General features: G+C 36.0%; 1 protein-coding gene across 1 annotated transcript in view; it reads right to left on the bottom strand.

Moving 5' to 3' along the window:
- The window catches only part of MALRD1 (MAM and LDL receptor class A domain containing 1), a 555,525-nt gene extending 545,910 nt beyond the window's left edge, over positions 1-9,615 (bottom strand). Inside the window, exons 1-2 of the mRNA XM_061435952.1 lie at positions 9,258-9,615; positions 760-900 (exon numbers count right to left, since the gene is read on the bottom strand). Of these exons, the coding sequence (XP_061291936.1) occupies positions 760-900; positions 9,258-9,435 (319 nt within the window). The 5' untranslated portion in view covers positions 9,436-9,615. The remainder of the gene's footprint in view (positions 1-759; positions 901-9,257) is intronic.
- Between the last annotated feature and the right edge of the window lie 11,116 nt (positions 9,616-20,731).

Raw genomic sequence — 20,731 nt, 5'->3', positions numbered from 1 at the left:
AAAGATTACCTCTTTCCATTTCACGTATAAGGCTATCAAATGAAAGCAGGCACAGGGTCAATTTCTGTTCCCTAAAATATCTTAATTGCCTGGTATAAAATGGTGAATGAATGGAATTCATTAGCTAACAAATAAAACAAATAAATATCTGGGTCCAGAGCCAACTCAAAGGCCAGTGGTCAACCCATCAGTGCTTTCTAGGCAGTCAAAGAAAATGAGCATTACTACAATCAGTCGAGCCAAAAGCAAAGATATTTGACAAATTAATTTATGTAGGATTGTCACATTTAAATTTCACAGTTTTCAGACAGAGTCAAAATAGCTATAAAATCCCAATTATCTATATAGTCCTTTGGGATCTCAGGAACCCAATTATAAGTATCTAATATGACATTTTAGATACTGAGTGGCTCAGTGGTAAAGAATCCACCTGAAAGACAGGAGACATGGGTTTGATCCCTGGGTCGGGAAGATCCCTTGCAGAAGGAAATGGTGACCCACTCCAGTATTCTTGCCTGGAGAATCCCATGGATAAAGGAGCTTGATAGGCTATAGTCCATGAGGTTGCAAAGAGTCAGACATGACTTAGCAACCAGATAACAACAACAATATGACACTTTAGAATCACAAACATCTTGAATATGGTTAAAGAAGATATCAAATTAGACATTATAATCATAATCTCTAAATATCAGCCAAGATTTTACTGTCCTAACCAACCGTTTGACAAAAATGAATAATAAAGTTCAAAGCATTTACCAGACATATCACCATTGTGATCATAAAATGGAGGTGACTGGCCGATCAGCCCATTCCTCTTTGTCCAGCCAAGTCGCAGACTCTGATCTCGTATCATACTACAGAGCCCATCCTCAAAATCACATCTTTCATAATCCGAGCCTAATGAGAGAGAAAAGAAATTAGCTTCCAAAACCCTATGTGTCTTCTTAAGAAATAATACAATACATGAAAAAAGAAAGCTTAGGAACAAATGAGAAATAGAGATTAACAGCTGGATAGTTTTTCACAATTTCAGTCTACTTTATCGATGCAAAGATTTTCTGCACATGACATTCAAATAAATCCCCACACACAAAAACCAGCGTGGTCATACAGACAGAATGTCACACATGAGGTCATAAGACTGAGGACCTAGGCCTGATTTTGTCTCTTACTAACTGAAGGCCTAGCTAAACCATTTAATCACACCAAGCCCTTTTTTTCACCTATGAAACTAAAATACTGACATCCTGTCCTTTCTCCCTTGAATGATTTCTATGAAGATCAAATGATACAATGTATTTTAATCACACACAAAAAAGGGTATTTTCTGGCTTTTTTTTTTTTTCCATTTTCTCTGGGTACAAGTGATCCAACAGGCTTGGGAAAAAGAAAAGGGTTTGGACACCTGGTTGCTTGTGATAATCATCCAGAGTGGTCTTTATTCCATTATCCAACATCTGCAAATGTCACTCTCTAAAAAATAGGTTAATTCAACCACAAATATACCATCCCTGGGTTGCAGCTCTTAGTAACGGTGATTTTCCTTTGACAAGTTTGTTCTTGTCCTGACTGGTTGCATGAGCCACAGTGCTTATTCAGACTAATAGATAAGACAGTGCTTGGCAACCCAGTCACAAAAACCTAATTTTTATTTAATCATATTTTGGTCAAAATATTACTTAGTAATACATCTGGTGCATGTTCTTGTGATCATCCATGTGAGTACTAAGAGCCAATTTAGAAATGACACTTTTTTAAAATTTTATTTATAAACTTTACAATATTGTATTAGTTTTGCCAAACATCAAAATGAATCCGCCACAACCTGCTTTACTATCAATGGTCTGTTTTATTAATTTTAGTCCTAGATTCCTTATTGAAAGATTTTACAAAGCAGCTGTATTCTGTAATATTAACAGGAATATTCTAGGTACAATTTACTGAGGAAGGTCAGTGATAGGCTTTCTACTTCTAGCAGTTTACTCTTTACAACAACCTTACAAAGCAGGCAGCAAGTGAATGCTGGGGCCAAAAGTGGAACCCAAGTCTTTTTTGATTCCAAAACCTGAATTCTTAAAATTCTAAGGTCTCATTGTTAATCCACTAACCCATTTTTACCAAATACTTAGAATTAAAGGTTGGTAGGTAGGTCAGAGTTTCTACTCAAACTGAGGAAACCAATATTTCCAGGTAGAAGCAATGTCCTTCTACCTAAAAACTAAGAAACTTGATTAGTTTATGAATCATACTATGATTAAATTTACAATTGCCTTAAGGCCTTTAAAATGGTTAGAATTGCTGGACTGTCTGAGTTATTACCTCATGGACTCCTACTGATCCAAGAATCTAGTTGAACAGAAAATGAACTAAATTATATGCTATTTGTATATAAATGTGTGTCACTCAAATAGCTATGCAATAGCCTGCATAAATATGTATCTGTTTAAGTCTCTTTCAGCTCCAAGCAATGTTTCCAATGATCTATTTCTGATTACAAAATATTCACAAAAGTAATTTTATCACTGTATTTCAACAATTATGTGTATGAAATATACTCACATTCTCACATAGGTGTCAGTTTTTAAATACCAAGAAATTACCTTGTGTTAAAATTACTTAGTTGATGTTTGTTTTCAATGTTTTTGTTCTCTTTAATAAACAAGGATAACGATGATGTATTTTGAACTGTTAGAGCTACAAAGTAGCTAAATAAAACATTTTTATTTCTGAATAGTCTCAACAGGGGTTCTTTTCGTTACAGCATGAATCTAATGAGCATACATTTTTCAACTCATTCTTATTAAAAAGAAGCAATCATGAACATCTCATAACTGCTGGGTTATTCAAAAAATCCATCAGAAAATTTTCTAAGTACTCGTTTTTCTCCCAATAGAGAACTGAGCATTTTAAGCCATTTGAACAATTTTTCTTGAATTGTGGTTGATTTGCCTTTTATAATCTCATATGCCACCCATCTACATTCAAATCTGACAGTACTTGCTATAGTAAAATCTGTGTGGAGATTTATCTGCTATTATAGCAATGCTGCGGTTGGACTGGATGTGGAACAAGAAAGAATGGACGCAGGAACTTATCCAAAGAATCATGTTCCTGAGCTTTCTGAACTTGAGAAACTCATTTTGCTTTTAATTTTGTGATACCACAGGTCAAGTGTACTATCATCAAAAAGAGACTGTCTCTATGTTGTTCTTTGAGGTTGCTTGGAAGACCCGAGTATCTTCTGAATTGGCTTCCACCATGCCAGATTCTCTCATTAAAATTTTACTGCAGAGCCATTCAAAGATGTGATCATTAACACCGTAATTGGGGAAAATATTTTTTAAAATATCCTCAAGTGATAGTTAACATAGGGCATGCTTCTGAGAAAATGGAAAGGAATTTTAAAAAAATTTAATAGTGGTAATGGTGAAGAAATTGATGCAGAATTCAGGATTAACTTAGTATGAGTAGGTCATCACAATAATGAAGTTCTTAGAAAACAGAAAATATAAGAATAAGAAATTTTTTAAAAGGAGAGGTAGAAGGCATTTATTTCACAGTTTTGCCTGGGCCTATATTAATAATGCACATTTTTTCCCTCTTGAAAGATCTAGGAGGCAGAGTTGTAATCTTTCCTTAATGATATAATCCTGCTTTTCTTAAAAAATTGTGCTAAGACATACATAAAATGCATCATTTTAAGTATATAGCTCTGTTGTAAAGTTTAAAAATAAAAATTAAAACAAACAAATACATTCACACTAATATGCAACCATCATCACCCTTCAAGTTCACAACTGTTTCATTTCCCCCAACTAAAACTTTTCATCCTCCCTCCCCTCAGCCCCTCAAAACCACCATTCTACTTTCTGTCTATAAACTTGCGTACTCTAGGTACCTCATAAAAGTGGAATAAAATATTTGTCCTTTTGTGATTGGTTTATTTCACTTAATATAATTGCCCTCAAGGTTCATCCATGTTGTAGCATGTGTCAGAATGTCCTTCCTTTTTAAATCTGAACAATATTCCATTGTATGTATCTACCACATCTTATTTATTCATTCATCTGCTGGAGGATACTTGGGTACTACTAACTTCTAAACACTCATAAGTCTTCCAATCCCTGAATATGAAATGTCTTTGCATTTATTTGGGTCTTCTTTAATTTCTTCCAGCCAACAATTTTTAGATTTCATATCCTTGGTTATGTTTATTCCTAGGTTTTTTTTTTTTTTTTACCCTTTTATGAATGGAATTTTTTCTTAATTTCCTTTTTAGATGGTTCATTGTGTACAGAAATGCAGTTAACATTTGTATGTTGATTTTGAATCTGGCTGCTGCTGCTAAGTCGCTTCAGTCGTGTCTTAATTTGTTTCTTTGTTCTAACATTTTTTTCATAGACTTTTTAGGATTTTCTACATTTAAGATCACATTTTCTGTGAACAGAGATAATTTTTTGTGTTCATATCCAGTTTTAATGGCTTTAATTTCTTTTTATTGTCTAATTGCTCTGGCTGGGACTTCTAGTACTATGCTGACAGAAGTGATTAAAGAGGGCATCTTATCTTGTTCTAGATCTTAAAGAAAGAGCTTTCAGTCTGTCACCACTGAGTATAATGTTAGCTGTGGATTTTTCATATATAGCCATTAGTGTGTTAAGGTTAATTTCCTTCTAGTCCAAGATTAAGTGTTTTTATCTCATTCCTTTTTGAAGAAAGCTATGTATTACATAGTCACAAACTTTCACATACATTTTAATGTTTAGATGATTTCCCTCATGTAGATAGCATATAAAAAATTTTCACAAAGAATTATCTCCCTTACTCTCATTTAATTTAAAAATTAATGGCCAGTTCCTGCAAAGGATAAAAATACATTCAAAATATTCCAATTAAATAAAAGTAAATTTTAATTATCCTCAAAAGTAAATTTCCATGAAAGAGTGCTATTATTTGGCTGGACAATTTGAAACCATTAATTAATTTTTATCAGGGAAATGTTTATACTTCACACTGAATTAATTTTAATAGTTTCAATGAGACAAAAATAGGAAAAATCCTAATTCAGAAAGGTATGTGATAGCAAATGGAATAAGAAGTTCCATAGCTCACACCAGAATTATCTAATGTTACTTAGGTTGGAATCTTGTCATATAGTTGCCTTTAATCTCAATCGGCAAGAATTTGACACAGATACCATCAGTGACACATGAAAAAAAGATTTCCAAATCATTATTTTAACTGTAATATGTTACTCAAGATTACCAAAATTCAAAGGAATTCTCTGTATCTAATTGTCTGGTGATTTCTACAGAATTACTGACTATGTGTGGCATTTACTCCAGCCTGCAGTAATATTACATGAGTATTATAAAGGTTATATAGCTGCTTACAAACAATTCTCTACTTCAGAGCAGCAATTTGGCCAAAAGATCTTCTCACTTTTCACTGCTGTCTGTAATGGTGAATATGGGACCTTTAATAGAAAGTTATCCCTCTTGCATAGAGAAAATTCATTTTGCATTCAATGTAGTGGTAAGATAAATACTGCACATGAAGACTCACATTTCACTCTATTAATGTTTATCTTCATATACTTCAATGAACTTCTACAATTACAATTACTTTTAAAAATAGTTGAAATTTATGTCATCCTACTGAAGAAACAATGTTTTTACTTAATATCATCTGAATAAACACTATCACCTCTCAGATTTTCAGAATGTACCTCTGAGGTAATTTTCACACATTTCACATACAATGATTTATATGAAGTAAATACCTTTTGAAAAATTCCTAAATTCAAAAAGTTTGCAAAAGAAGTTAGGTAATACTTTAAAACTTATGATATATCTCATCATATCAAAGTAAACAAAAGAGGCCAAATGGAAGTATTCTTAAGCAAGACATGTAAGTATGAGAGAAATTGTATAACTGAATATATTTTTCCATTTTTTAGACACAGTAAATTTAGCTCTAAACATAAATGTTAAACAGTTAATGTTTAAATGTTAAACAGTTCATGTTAAAACTAACTTCAGGTATGCTCAAGTAATTATCTAAGAATATTTTCTGGCAGTATTCCAGTAGTAGAGACCCACTGCATGGGATATACCTCAACATTGTATCAATAGTATAGTTTATTATCTTATGGTTGATTTGTTATCTGAATGATAGCAACATAAGTAACATTACTGTTTTGTTCCTGAGTAAAAGTAAAACAATAAAGCCTTCGGACATCAAATAATTTTGCATGATTGCTAAAAGAGAAACTATGGCTTAGTTTAATTAAACTAATAAAAACTTAATAGAATGAGGAAGACCAGGCAATGGGGTACTGCAGGGAGGCAGACAATGTGACATGAGAAACATAATTTAAAAATACCTAGAGCAGTACCACTGGAGAAGGCAATGGCACCCCACTCCAGTACTCTTGCCTGGAAAATCCCATGGACGGAGGAACCTGGTAGGCCGAAGTCCATGGGGTCGCTAAGAGTCCGACACGACTGAGCGACTTCACTTTCACTTTTCACTTTCCTGCATTGGAGAAGGAAATGGCAACCCACTCCAGTGTTCTTGCCTGGAGAATCCCAGGGGCAGGGGAGCCTGGTGGGCTGCCATCTATGGGGTCGCACAGAGTCGGACACAACTGAAGTGACTTAGGAGCAGAGCAGTACCACAACATTTATTTCCCTGGCTCAGGATATTAATAAATTCTAGTAAAGGGAAGTTCTTGTCAACATTAAAAACATATCATTGTTACACCTAAAAATTATTTTTCTTGCTCAAAATTTATTTGCTCAATATCATGTATACAGAATTTATTTCATTCTGAAGATTTAGTCTAAATTTACTATCTTAAAAAAATACTGAGTTAAAATAATACGTTTAAATATTCTGAAAATAGGACCATCATGTAAAATAAGAAATTTTTCAAAAAATTATTAATAGAATTAGTTGCATCTGAATTTTAACTATGTCAATTTCATTTAAAAAAATTATATTAATCCATTCTCTAGAGCTTACATTATTTGGACTTTAATGAGGGTCACAAATTGCTTTTTTCCCCCAAAATGTGATTGCTTAAACATCATAATAAAGTTAGCTTTAGGGAAAAAAAAATCTTGTCTGTAAGTTTAGTATTGCAAATTTTCAAGAGAAAAACTGCTTTGCTATCATGATTCCTCCACAATATTTTCCCTCTAGTATACAAAAGAAACTCATGCTTAAAAGTGATTGTCAATTTTATCTACGGCTATCCCATTTTAAATAAAATACCAAAGTGGAACTTCTCAGAAATGAAAAGTGAAAAAGCCAAGAGGTGACTTCCCCAGGGTAACATTTAAAATGAAATCTGTTTATTCGACAGATCTGCTCCTTCATGCTTCTCTCAGTCTGGGATTATTAGAATCTTTCATGCAGCCAGATCTTTCCTGCTCAGCAACTCTCCCCTTCTTTCGCATTAACCTTTTCCTCAAAGCAGAACCACTCATGTTATCAGAGCAATCGTGCTAAAGGAAGCTTCAGAGGGATTATTAATGGAAGGGACTTTGCACTTCTGGTCAAACTAGCCAAGTGGTTTCCCTTTGCTGCTCAAAGAATAGTAATGGCTTCTGCCAGACAGCCAAAGAAAGGGCAGTGAGTCCACAGGTGGCCTCTGGATAAACTGGACAAATATAAATGAATCCTTCTTTTTCGTTGCACTTTGTGTTTAATAGTTCCTAACAGCCTGATTGTAATCACAAACTGTAGGAGAAAAATCCCTCACCTGTTTCCTTCTAAAGAGAGATTTCCAGTTTTTCTTGTTTTTTTGTAGTAACGACTGAATTTACAAATTCCAACAAAGCAAATATGTAGAGCTGTATGTAGAAGATGAAGAATTCTGTAAGCACTAATTAAGATCATATCTGAACACAAAACAGAAACTGTTTGACTGAATTGTTCTAAAATACTAGACTTAGTGCCTCCAGGTATCTGAGGGTTACTACAAATCAATAATGGACCCATTTAATTGTATGAAAATGTTGTTTATAAAAGGTGGCTGCTTGTAGGAATGGCACTCGTTCCATTGATGAAATGCAGTCTATTTTCAGGATGTGATACTGTAATGGAAACTACAGAAACATACATGCCTTTACCCATATCTTCCTAAGTGAACTTTTTATTAATGTTATATCAGGAGCATTTTCCCACCAGGGAGATCAGTTTATCTCATTTTATGACTTCTTATAACAAACTGGAGGTTCAAGATCACACAATTAGTAGATGGTTGACCCAGGATCCAAATCAAGGCCCTGAACTCTCTAAGGCTTCCCCTCTTTTCCTCTGCCTTAGAATCAAAGGATATTCATCAGTTATGCTCTGTGTACAACAGGTACCAACTTACTTGGTGGGGATATCATAGAAGCAAAAATAAAACCTCCTCAATCTTAAATTCATATTAAATATTCCCATAACTATATTCCAACTTAAGCTCATAATTTCCATCACAGCATTTTAAAACTGCATGACTAAGTTTTTTAAAAATCTTGTTTCATGGATAACAACATTAAACTTACCTTTTTGCATTTCATTCCCTCTTGATACTCAGTAAAAACTGATTCAAAATACATCCCATCAAGTGGAATCTTAGCAATTTGATAACATTTAAGTAGAGTTGTTTTTATTTGTGGATCTGTTTCTTTAAATTTATTTATTTTTAACTGAAGGATAATTGCTTTGTAATATTGTGTTGCCTTCTGCCACATACCAACATGAATCAACTATAGGTATATGTATTCGCCCTACTTCTTGAAACTCCCTCCTACCCCTGCCATCCTATCCCACCCCTCTAGACTGTCAGACCACTGGATTTGAGTTACCTGTTATCATACAGAAACATTCCACTGGCTATCTATTTTACATCACCAACTTGATGGACATGAGTTTGAGTAAGCTCCGAGAGTTGGTGATGGACAGGAAAGCCTGGCATGCTGCAGACCGTGGGGTCGAAAAACGTCGGACAAGACTGAGCGACTGAACTGATGATGCTTCAATGCTACTCTCTCAATTCATCCCACCCTCATCATTCCCAACCTGTGTCCATAAGTCTACTCTTTATGTCTGAAAAAGTCTTTTAGTTTCTGATTGATACTGAAGTCATTTAAATTAACTCTGTGCAGAATCAGGCATCTAACTGAACTTCCTCAGGCAACTCAGCAGCTCCTGGATTAAAGATGGACAGGACTTAGAGGAAGGAGAGAAAGGAAACTTACATTGCTGTTCATCGCTCATGTCACCACACTGATCTGTGAAGTCACACACATTGTCAAGAGGCAGGGAGACTCCATTGTCACACTGAAAGGCTCCGGTTCCTTGTTGAACCGTTATGGAGATGAAAATACAGGAAATCCAAAGGACACACAAAGCTTCAATCTTTGGGAAAGCTAACATTCTGGCAGAGGAGCATCACTTGACATGTCTCTTAGAGATCAGGCAGCGGTAACAGGTCAGTCCATAATTGGAAACATCCTTTTTCTTTTCTCTGTTCTTTGATTTCCAGGTTTACCTCTTATGACTGGAAACTATTGGTAACTATCCACAACTCTTAACAAATGAGTCCAAGGCAGCGCATTTACTCTTTCAGAGGAGTGTCTTTAGAAAATATTTAACTGAACAATTGCATCATTTCTATATCTAGCTAAGCATGTATGTTTATTGCCCTAGTTATACCATGTTCAAACAGTTTAAGCCCTTATAATCAGGCTATATCTTGAAAGAAAAAAAAAATTTTTTTAAAAGAGCAGGCACATAAATGGGAGGAAAACCACTGCAAAGTTAGAAGCAACATAAAAATGTTCCATATGAATTCCTATGTTTAATCATGTTCATGCAATTCAGAACATTGTCATGAAAATTTATTCAAATATTTCAGGCCTGTTAGAACTGAAATATTAGATTAAATATTAAATATTAGAACTGTTTCATGAGAATGAAATTCTTGTCCTTTATCACTGAGTGGAAACTTTGCACTGTTTGTTGAGATAAACTGAAAAACACCAGATTTTAAAAACCAAAGGGACACTGGAGATCATTATTTTCCAAATCACATTATTTGGACTCAAGAAAGTTAAGGTATATGTATGAGGAAATACAGTAATTTGGTGTTAGAAACTGGAACTCAAATATCCTGCTGCTGAGTGCAGTGCTCTTTCTTCTGTAGTATGTGGATTTCCCTGTTAATTCATCTTAATTTGCTTTTACAAGTGAAACATACGATTTCAGGGTGATATTCACAATGAACAGTATTCTCAAGTTCAGAACACTTGAACTTCATATTATAAATAATAATTCAGTGAAGCTGAAAAATAGAAATCAGATGAAGTTGATTATTCAAAATAGTCCTTTATATTTGATTTATTAACAGTAAAGTTCTTTCGAAGTATTCTTAATTTCTGCAATATAACTTCAAGAGATGAAAACACAAAGACTATACAAAGTAACTGAAGAATGTAGGGTGAAAAGAATCACAGACCAGGGACCAATAATGTACCTATGCTTTTAAAGAAGATACAAGGAAAGCAAGATTTTTCACATATTCAAAGAGAAAAGGCCCAATAAACATATAAATTTCTACAGTATGATTATTCAGGATTCTAGGAGAAAAATTCATAATTTTGCCCTATTATTAAACACTTCACACAATTTAGCATTTCCTCACTCTGTGCTTTATTCTATTTCAGAAATATTTATTCTCCCCACCTGTTTTGTAAGTGAGTGCCTACTCCTTTCTTTTTACATCTCTTAAATGCTGATTAACCTGTTAGTCCTTCTCTGTGCTCAGATTATATTTTCCAGGCTTTCTCTTCATGCTCATAATTTCAAGTATCATCTATACATTGTTGTCTCCCGAGTCCATATCTGAAGCCCTGATATGACATGCTGAAAGTGAAAGTGAAATTCACTCGGTCGTGTCCGACTCTTTGTGACCCCATGGACTGTATCCATGGAATTCTCCAGGCCAGAATACTGGAGTGGGTAGCCTTTCCCTTCTCCAGGGGATCTTCCCAATCCAGGGATCCCACATTGTGGGTGGATTCTTTACCAGCTAAGCCACAAGGGAAGCCCAAGAATACTGGAGTGGGTAGCCTATTGCTTCTCCAGCAGATCTTCCCAACCCAGGAATCAAACTGGGGTCTCCTGCATTGCAAGCGGATTCTTTACCAACTGAGCTATGAGGGAAGCCCATGATATAACATGCTGCTGCTGCTAAGTCGCTTCAGTCGTGTCCAACTCTGTGCAACCCCATAGACAGCAGCCCACCAGGCGCCCCTGTCCCTGGGACTCTCCAGGCAAGAACACTGGAGTGGGTTGCCATTTCCTTCTCCAATGCAGGAAAGTGAAAAGTGAAAGTGAAGTCGCTCAGTCGTGTCCGACCCTCAGCGACACCATGGACTGCAGCCTACCAGGCTCCTCCGCCCATGGGATTTTCCAGGCAAGAGTACTAGAGTGGGGTGCCATCGCCTTCTGCAATATAACATGCTACTCAAACCTATATTTTAAGTCTTCTTCCTGAGTATATATACACATACACACAGCACATAGACAGACACTGTGACTTCTCTACTTGTGTCAAAAATTAACCTCATCTTCCTTTCCCCCACCCACTCAATGAGCCTTTACTCCCATATTCTATATTTCAGTGAACAGCACCACCTTGCCAAGCCAGGAACTGATATGTTGGTCCAGGACTACTCTCATTACCTATCCATCAGTCATCAAATCTCATGAGTTGAATTCCATATATGTCAAGTGAAGACTCCATCACTTCTTATCTCAGCAACACCCTGAACCAGATGTCTCCTATCCACAACTCATTTTCCATTCTTCAGGCAGAGTGATCATTTTCAAAGCATAAGCCACTCCTACTTATTTCCATCTGAAATAACTGTAGGTGCCATATGCCCTAGCAGCTTACCTGCTGCAGTTCACTGCTGATTGAATCCTCCTCTGTGTTCTCCATTACAATTTTGCTTAAGCATGACCCTGGCAGTTTTCTGAACATGCATCTCAAGACTCCAGATCTGAGATCTCCTTCCTATCCCAACCACCAGATGCATATTAATTAGTCTTTAGTTTTCCAATTTTGAAGACTATCTTTGAAGTATCTTGACTTATTTTCTCAGGTTGAATTAAGTTTTGTCACCGGATTGTCTCTCATAGTCTTCTGCTCACTAATCTTAAACACTTCTGGGTCTGGTGTGGTCACTGATGTTTACTTCAGTGATTCCTCCACTAGTCTATAAGACTAGAGCTGGACTGTGACTTTCTCGCTATTGTATCATGAGTTACTAGCAAGGTCCTGGCAGATAGGTCCGTAAGAAATTGCTTATTGAATGTAATTTAGGAGAGCTTACTATCATTTCAACTTTTGCTGCTGCTGCTAAGTCGCTTCAGTCATGTCCGACTCTGTGCAACCCCAGAGACAGCAGCCCACCAGGCTCCCCCGTCCCTGGGATTCTCCAGGCAAGAACACTGGAATGGGTTGCCATTTCCTTCTCCAATGCATGAAAGTGAAAAGTGAAAGTGAAGTTGCTCAGTCGTGTCCGACTCTTAGCAACCCCATGGACTGCAGCCTACCAGGCTCCTCCATCCATAGGATTTGCCAGGCAAGAGTACTGGAGTGGGTTGCTTTGCTAGGCACATGTAAATAAATGCAAGAGTTGAAGTTTTTAGTGCCTCTACATAAAAGGGATATAATTCTTGTGTTCAATGTGGCTTTTTTTTATTTCCAAATCTTGTTCTGTTTTTAAAGATCCTTTAGATTTTGAAATTGCAATTTTGTGTTGCATTGGCAATACACTCCACCACCTGCTCACACTAAATAAGTAAAGACATGTATCATGTCAAAACTCATTCCAGATTTTCCTTTTCAAGTAAGGAAGACAAAAGAGAATAGAAATGAGAGAATGTTATAAAGAAGAAAAAAGAATGAGCAGAAGAGTGTAAAAAGGCATGAAAACATAAAAACATTTCAATTTTATATTCTAACTCTGAATTCAGGTCCCTTAACATTTTATATGATCACTATTTTCCATTTAGAAAAAAAGTTATATATTTCATTGCTGTCATAGCTGTTTATTGCATAGTTTCAGCTGGGAAACTCCTTTATTAACCATTACTGTCTCCTAAAACTAACATTACTCTATACTGTTTCAAGTGCCATTCATCATTTAGACAAGAAATGAACTGGAATAATGGCACCCAAAGTAAATCAGTATAATCCAGTATATAAAGCAAATTTATATTTTGTGGCCAAAAGATAAAATTATATTCAAATGATAATATATTTAATCACTTTCCCTCTACATATACCAAAGGGGTATAAACTGATACTGGTAGCACCCAGGGATGTTTTTATCTAGTTTACTGAGGAAAAGGACAAGTCTTAGAGATCCAGTGCTCATACACTGGGCTGGGTGCATTACATACACTGTCTCATTATATCCAAAATGTCTTGCATTGTTCCCTAGATCTAAATTTAAAAAATAGTACTCAGTTGTCCAAGATCACGTGATTATTAAATGATGGTACATACCTGGATTAGAACTCAAAGAGAGATGAGTTCTAAAATTGCATAGTCTAAAAAAGGACTATGTAATTTTAATTGGCAATAATTGTTCAATAATTTCATAAGGCAATATAAAGGTGAGATTTCCAAGAGGCAAAGTGACAGAGAATATTCATTTTAGAAAGACATACCATTCTATTTTTTTTTAAATATTGAGAAGCTACTTTACACTAGACATTGGGGGTGGGGGTTAGGAAGATAGGAGAGACACAATGGAAAAAAAAAAAAGACAATGTGCCTAACTTAAAAGAAATTACAACTTGGAAAGGTGATATGAGACATTTATAAAAAAATGTACTCACACTGATACTAATTTTGGCTAAAAAGTGGTAGGTTATACTTTATATTTAAAAAGCAGCATTCTCAAAATACAAGAAAGTTAGATGATAGATGGAGTGGAATATAAACTGTTTTAAAATATATAATTGAATCCTGAGCCTAAAAAACTCAAAGAAAATTCCCAAGAGTTGGAAGGGAAATAGGAAAAAGGAACTAGCATTAACTCAGAGTTTATTACTGAAAGATGGTACTAAAGAATATTTTAAGGAAAATTTCAGATGAGTTCAAAATAATGACTGAAAGAAGGTATAAGATGCATGAAGAAGGCTTGAGAAAGCACTTGCTGTATTACAGATTGAAGTGACCCATAACCCTAATTTTTAAAGATGAACTGCAAAAGAGATACTGATGTATAGAACAGTCTTATGGACTCTGTGGGAGAGGGAGAGGGTGGGAAGATTTGGGAGAATGACATTGAAACATGTAAAATATCATGTAAGAAACGAGTTGCCAGTCCAGGTTCGATGCACGATACTGGATGCTTGGGGCTAGTGCACTGGGACGACCCAGAGGGATGGTATGGGGAGGGAGGAGGGTTCAGGATGGGGAACACATGTATACCTGTGGCGGATTCATTTTGATATTTGGCAAAACTAATACAATTATGTAAAGTTTAAAAATAAAATTAAAAAAAAAAAGATGAACTGAGAAAGGTCATAAAAAGATTTAGATTTATATAGCATAGGGAAATACAGTTGCTATCACTGCAGAAAGCCAGAGGAAGAATATGCTAGGAAATAAATTCCTGACACCTTCAATAAGGATTCTCATAGGTTATGATCATCCAAATAAGAACTCGGTGAAAAATTAACTGGCAAATCATAAACAAGTCTATATAACTCGGAGCCATCACAAATAATCAAATAAACAAAGCTACAATTACATACCCAAAGTGTCATACACTGGTATTATGTAATAGTGAATAAAAATTATTTATCAAAGATTTTAAAAGATTAAAATTTTAAAACAAGCACAAGGAAAGAGACTAAACATGATTTTATAAAAATGCCCAGGAAAAATATAATCATTGAGAATGAAAGTAAAGTAAATGGTAGAAGCAGGAAGAAAAAAAAATGAATAAAGAACTTAGTGAATTGGAAGATAGATATTTTTTTAAATATACAAAATGCACCATAGAGATGTATGCAAATATTTTATAGTATAGTTTAACAGCCTGGAACATAGAATCGTAGAATCCAACATACGACTAAATGAAACTTACAAGAGATATTAAAAAAAAGAAATATAGACAGGCAATATTTAAAGTAAAAATTTTCCAGAAAAGAAGGTCATGAACTAGTAACCCTTTTGATTCCTTCAATTGTCTACAACCTCCTCTAGAAGACAGAAGCAGAGGGGATGCTTCCTAACTTATTCTATGAAGACATGCATGTGTGCTCAGTTGCTCAGTTGTGTCCCATTCTTTGTGACCCCGTGAACTGTAGCCCATGTGGCTCCTCTGTCCTTGGAATTTTCCAGGCAAGAATACTGGAGTAGGTTGCTGTTTCCTACTCCAGTTCTATGAGGACAGCATTACCCTATTACCAGACAAAAGACAAAAGAAGAAAAGTTACAAACCAATCTTTCATGAACACAGATGTAAAAATCCCCAACAAACTGAAGGCAAATCAAATCCAGCAATGTATAAAAATAAATGTGTGTGCACGCAAGCTAAGTCACTTTCGTCATGTCCGAACTATATGCCACTCTATACATTACCAAGTGGAATTTATTCCAGATGTGTAAAATTGGTTCAACATTCAAAATCAATTAAGGTAATCCATCACATCAACTGTCTATAAATAAGAAAAGTTATGATTATATCAACTGATGCAAAAAAAGTATTGGACACAATCCAACATTAATTATAATTTTAAAAAACTCTCAGAAAACCAGGAATATAAAGAAATTATCTTCTTGATGAACATCTACCGAAACCCCACAGCTAATATCATACTTAATGGTGAGAAAGTAGGTGTTTTCTCCCTAAGATCAGAAATAAGGCAAGGATGTCCTCTTTTCCTGTTCAATATCATACTGAAAGACCTACATAATGCAGCAAGGAAACACACACACACACACAAATGATATACTGATTGGGAAAGAAGAAATAAAACTGTTCAATTTTTTATGACAATTTTACATGTAAAAAGAAAATTTTTTAACCACATATTTTTAAAAAATCCTGAAACTAACAAGTGATTACAGAAAGGTTACAGGATCCAAGCTTAACATATAAGGTAAACCACTTTCCTATATACCTGTAATGGACAATTAGGCTTTGAAATTAAAAACACAGAACTATTTTTATTAGTATCCAAGAAATGTATAAATATAAATCTAAAAACATATGCATAAGAGTAATATACAGAAATATAAAGTTTTGATTTTAAAAAATCAAAGAAAATTTGAATAAATGGAGAAACATCCCATGTTTATGGATAAGATGACAATGTTAACAGCTCTTCCCAACTTCATGTATGACCTCAACACAATCCCAATAAAAATTCCACCAAGTTATTTTATGAATATTCACAAAATGAGTCTAAAGTTCACATGAAAAGGCAAAGACTCAGAAAAATCAATCCTGAAGAACAACATTTGAAGACTTCACAACAGTGTGAATATACCACCTAATTTCAAAAGTTAGTATAAAGCTTTAGTAATCAAAACCACGTGGTACTGGTTAAAGAAGAGTTAAATTAATCAATGGAACATAATGGAGAGTGCAGAAACAGATCCACACAAATACAGTAAGTTGGCTTCTGACAAAGGAGCAGGGGCAATTCAGAGAAAGAATAACCTTTCCAACAACTGGACATCCACCCAGGAAAAATACCCTGATGCTGGGCAGGACTGGGGACAGGAGAAGAAGGGGACGACAGAGGATGAGATGCATGGACGGCATCACCGACTCGATGAACTTGAGTTTGAGTGAACTCCGGGAGTTGGTGATAGACAGGGAGGTTTGGCATGCTGCAATTCATGGGGTCGCAAAGAGTCGGACACGACTGAGCTACTGAACTGAACTGAAAGATATTAACATATAAACACAGACTTTAGAGCTTTCACTTTCATTAATTCAAAGTCGATCATAAACCAAAATGTAAAAAGTTTAACTATAAAGTGCAGAAAATAACATAGGGGAAAATTGAGGGGACCTTGGGCTTGGCAATGATTTTTTACATATAATATCCAAAGCACTATATATAAAAGGGAATAAATGGGTAAGTTTGATTTTATTAAAATTAAAAATGTCTCTCTGAAAGACTAAGTGAATGAAAAGATTAGCCATAGACTGAGAGAAAATCTTTTTCAGTACATTATCTGATAAAGGTCTTGGGTCTAAAATAATAGAGAACTGTGAAATATCAACAATGGAAAAAAAATCTAATTCAAAATTGGACAAGAAGAAAAAAAAAAAACTGATTAGAGACTTCAATCCAAAACCTGAAACCGTAAAATTCCTAGAAGAAAGCAGAGGGTGTAAGCTTCTGGACGTTCATCTCGGCAATGTTTGTTTGTTTTGAATTTGACGTCAAAAACAAAGGCTGCAAAAGCAGAACTAAACAAGTGGGGCTAGATCAAACCTCAAAGCTTCTGCAAAGCAAAGGAAACCATCAACACAATGAAAAGACAATCTACGGAAATGGGAGAAAATATTTGTAAGTCAGATAAAAGGCAAATATCTAAAATATGTTTAAAAAATTCACACAACTTAATATCAAAAATAATAATAATGATTCAATTTTAAAATGGGAAGAACCAAATAAACATTTTGGTATGACCAAAATGTTCATGAAAAAGTGTTTAACATCAATAATCATCTGGAAAATGCAAAGCCAAATCACAATGATGTATTACCTCATACCTGTTAGAATGGCTGTCTTCAAGAGACAGGAGAAAATAAGTGTTGGTGAAGATGTGGAGAAAAGGGAACTCATACTCACTGTTGCTGGGAATGCAAATTGTAAAGCTACTTTAGAAAGCAGTTATGTGATTTTTTTCAGAAAATTAAAAATACGAATACCACATGATCCAGTAATCCCACTTCTGGGTATGTAGCCAAAGGGAATGAAAATGGGATATTGAAGACGTAGCACGCTCCCATATCCACTGCAACATTATTCACAACCATCAAGTTACAGAAGTAACCTAAGTGTCTGTCAGCAGATGAATAATGGATAAAGAAGCGGTACACATACACATGGAGTGTTATTCAGCCCTGAGAAAGAAGAAAATAGTGCCAGTTGGGACAACGTGGATAGACCTTGAGGACATTATGCTTAATGAGCCAGACAAAGACAAATGGTATATATCACTTGTATGTGGAAAAGGCTGAACTCATAGAAATGGAGAATCCAGTAGTGATTACAAGGGACTGGGGATGGGGGGAAATGAGGAGAAGCTGGTCAAAGCTTATAAACATCTACTCAGAAGATGAATAAATTCTGGGGATATGACGCATGGCATGGTAATTATGGTCATTATCATTACATGACATAACAGAGGTGTTTGCTAATGTGATGGCAGTCATCACATTTCAATATTTAAGTGCATCAAATCAACATGTTGTATACCTTAAACTTACACAACGTTATACATCAATGATATTTCCATAAATCTGGGGGAAATTTTAATGTGGGAAATATGAATAGATACCTCACCTAAAGAAGATATGCAGGTGGCAATAAGCATATGAAAGGATAATCAACATAACACGTGTTCAGGGCACTGTGAGTTAAAACAATGATATGATATTACACATATATTAAAACGGCTAAAATTCAAAAAGGGAGAAAGCCTCATCCCCTGTTGATGGGAATGCAAACTGGTACAATCACTTCGGAAGACAGCCGGTAATTTCTTGCAGAACTAACCATATTCTACCTTATGATCCTGTAATCACACTTCTATTTAACCAAATTATTTGAAAACTGTGTTCACACAACTTACTTATAACACTTTATAAAATCACCAAAAGCTAGAAATTATCAAGATGTCCTGCAATATCTGAATTATTAAACAAATTGCAGACTATCTATACAATGGAATAATATGTGGTGATAAGAAATAAGCTATGAAAAGAAGGGAAATTAAATACTTAAAGAAGTAAGTCTGAAAGCTATACATGATTTGATTCCAACTATGTCCCATCACTACATGGGAAATAGATGGGGAAACAGTGGAAACAGTGTCAGAGTTTATTTTTTGGGGCTCCAAAATCACTACAGATGGTGACTGCAGCCATGAAATTAAAAGACGCTTACTCCTTGGAAGGAAAGTTATGACCAACCTAGATAGCATATTCAAAAGCAGAGACATTACTTTGCCAACTAAGGTCCGTGTAGTCAAGGATAGGTTTTTCCTGTGGTTATGGATGGATGTGAGAGTTGGACTGTGAAGAAGGCTGAGTGCCGAAGAATTGATATTTTTGAACTGTGGTGTTGGAGAAGACTCTTGAGAGTCCCTTGGACTGCAAAGAGATCCAACCAGTCCATTCTAAAGGAGATCAGCCCTGGGTGTTCTTTGGAAGGAATGATGCTAAAGCTGAAACTCCAGTACTTTGGCCACCTCATGCGAAGAGTTGACTCATTGGAAAAGACTCTGATGCTGGGAGGGATTGGGGGCAGGAGGAGAAGGGGACGACAGAGGATGAGATGGCTGGATGGCATCACTGACTCGATGGATGTGAGTCTGAGTGAACTCTTGGAATTGGTGATGGACAGGGAGGCCTGGCGTGCTGTGATTCATGGGATCGCAAAGAGTCAGACGTGGCTGAGCGACTGAACTGAACTGATATGACATTTTGGAAAAGGTAAAACTATAGAGATAGTGAAAAGACAAGGGGTTGCTTCTGCTTCCAACTCAAGATCAATCAAAAAAAGTTAAATATGCTCCCCCCAAGCCAATCAGTAACATGACTCACTTTTTATTAGCTGGTCCACCTCCAGCTTCCCAGTGGCAACAACATCCTTTAAGTCCCACCTAAAGCCCTCCCTTTTCCTCGTTATGAAACTTCCCCACTTCTCTGCCTGCCTTTGAGTCTGTGCAAGTCATGGCACTGACCCTTGCTATACCAAGCTTGGAATAAAAAGCCTCTGTGTGTTCTCTTTTGGGCGGTCTTCGTTTATTTTCACATCAGCAAGAACGTTAACACCCCTTCCCCTGACACCCTTTCCCCACTGCCTTCACTCTAGCTGTTCTGCCCATTCTGGGAGAAGGGATGCATCAACTCAGAATTGCAGAGATGAAAGCACATCAGATGTGTTTAAAGTACAGATATTCAGTGTATCCAGCAGTTTACAGTGATTCTAGCAGCTAGCCGCTCTTTTCATTAACACCATAGCACTGCCAGCTTGGAGAGGGGACAGCCAACTTGAGTAGGGGACACAGCCAGTACACCTGCCGAGAGTGGCTCATGGCCAATCCAGTTACACGCACAACACGGATCCCCCACACGTCCCATGACCCCAAGGTGGAGGGGAGAGGTCAACAGCAGGCCAACCCCCTCCCCGATCCATGATGCTATTACACTAAGTTCTGAGGATTCAGGGCACTCTTCAGAGCAAGAATCCCCAGGGGCTTCCACATGGAGTTTTTTCCTAATTGGAGGATAACTACTTTACAATAATGTCGGTTTCTGCTATACATCAATGTGAATCAGTCATAGATAAACTTATGCCCCCTCCCTCTTGAACTTCTCTTCCACCTCCCATCCCAATCTACCCCTCTAGGTTGTCGCTGAGCACTGGTTTGTGTTTCCTGAATCATACAGCA

The sequence above is a fragment of the Bos javanicus genome, chromosome 13 (genome assembly GCF_032452875.1).
Source record: "Bos javanicus breed banteng chromosome 13, ARS-OSU_banteng_1.0, whole genome shotgun sequence".
Taxonomy (NCBI): Eukaryota; Metazoa; Chordata; class Mammalia; order Artiodactyla; family Bovidae; genus Bos; species Bos javanicus.
Note: the sequence above shows the minus strand (reverse complement) of the source record. Positions and strands in the feature narration are given on the sequence as shown.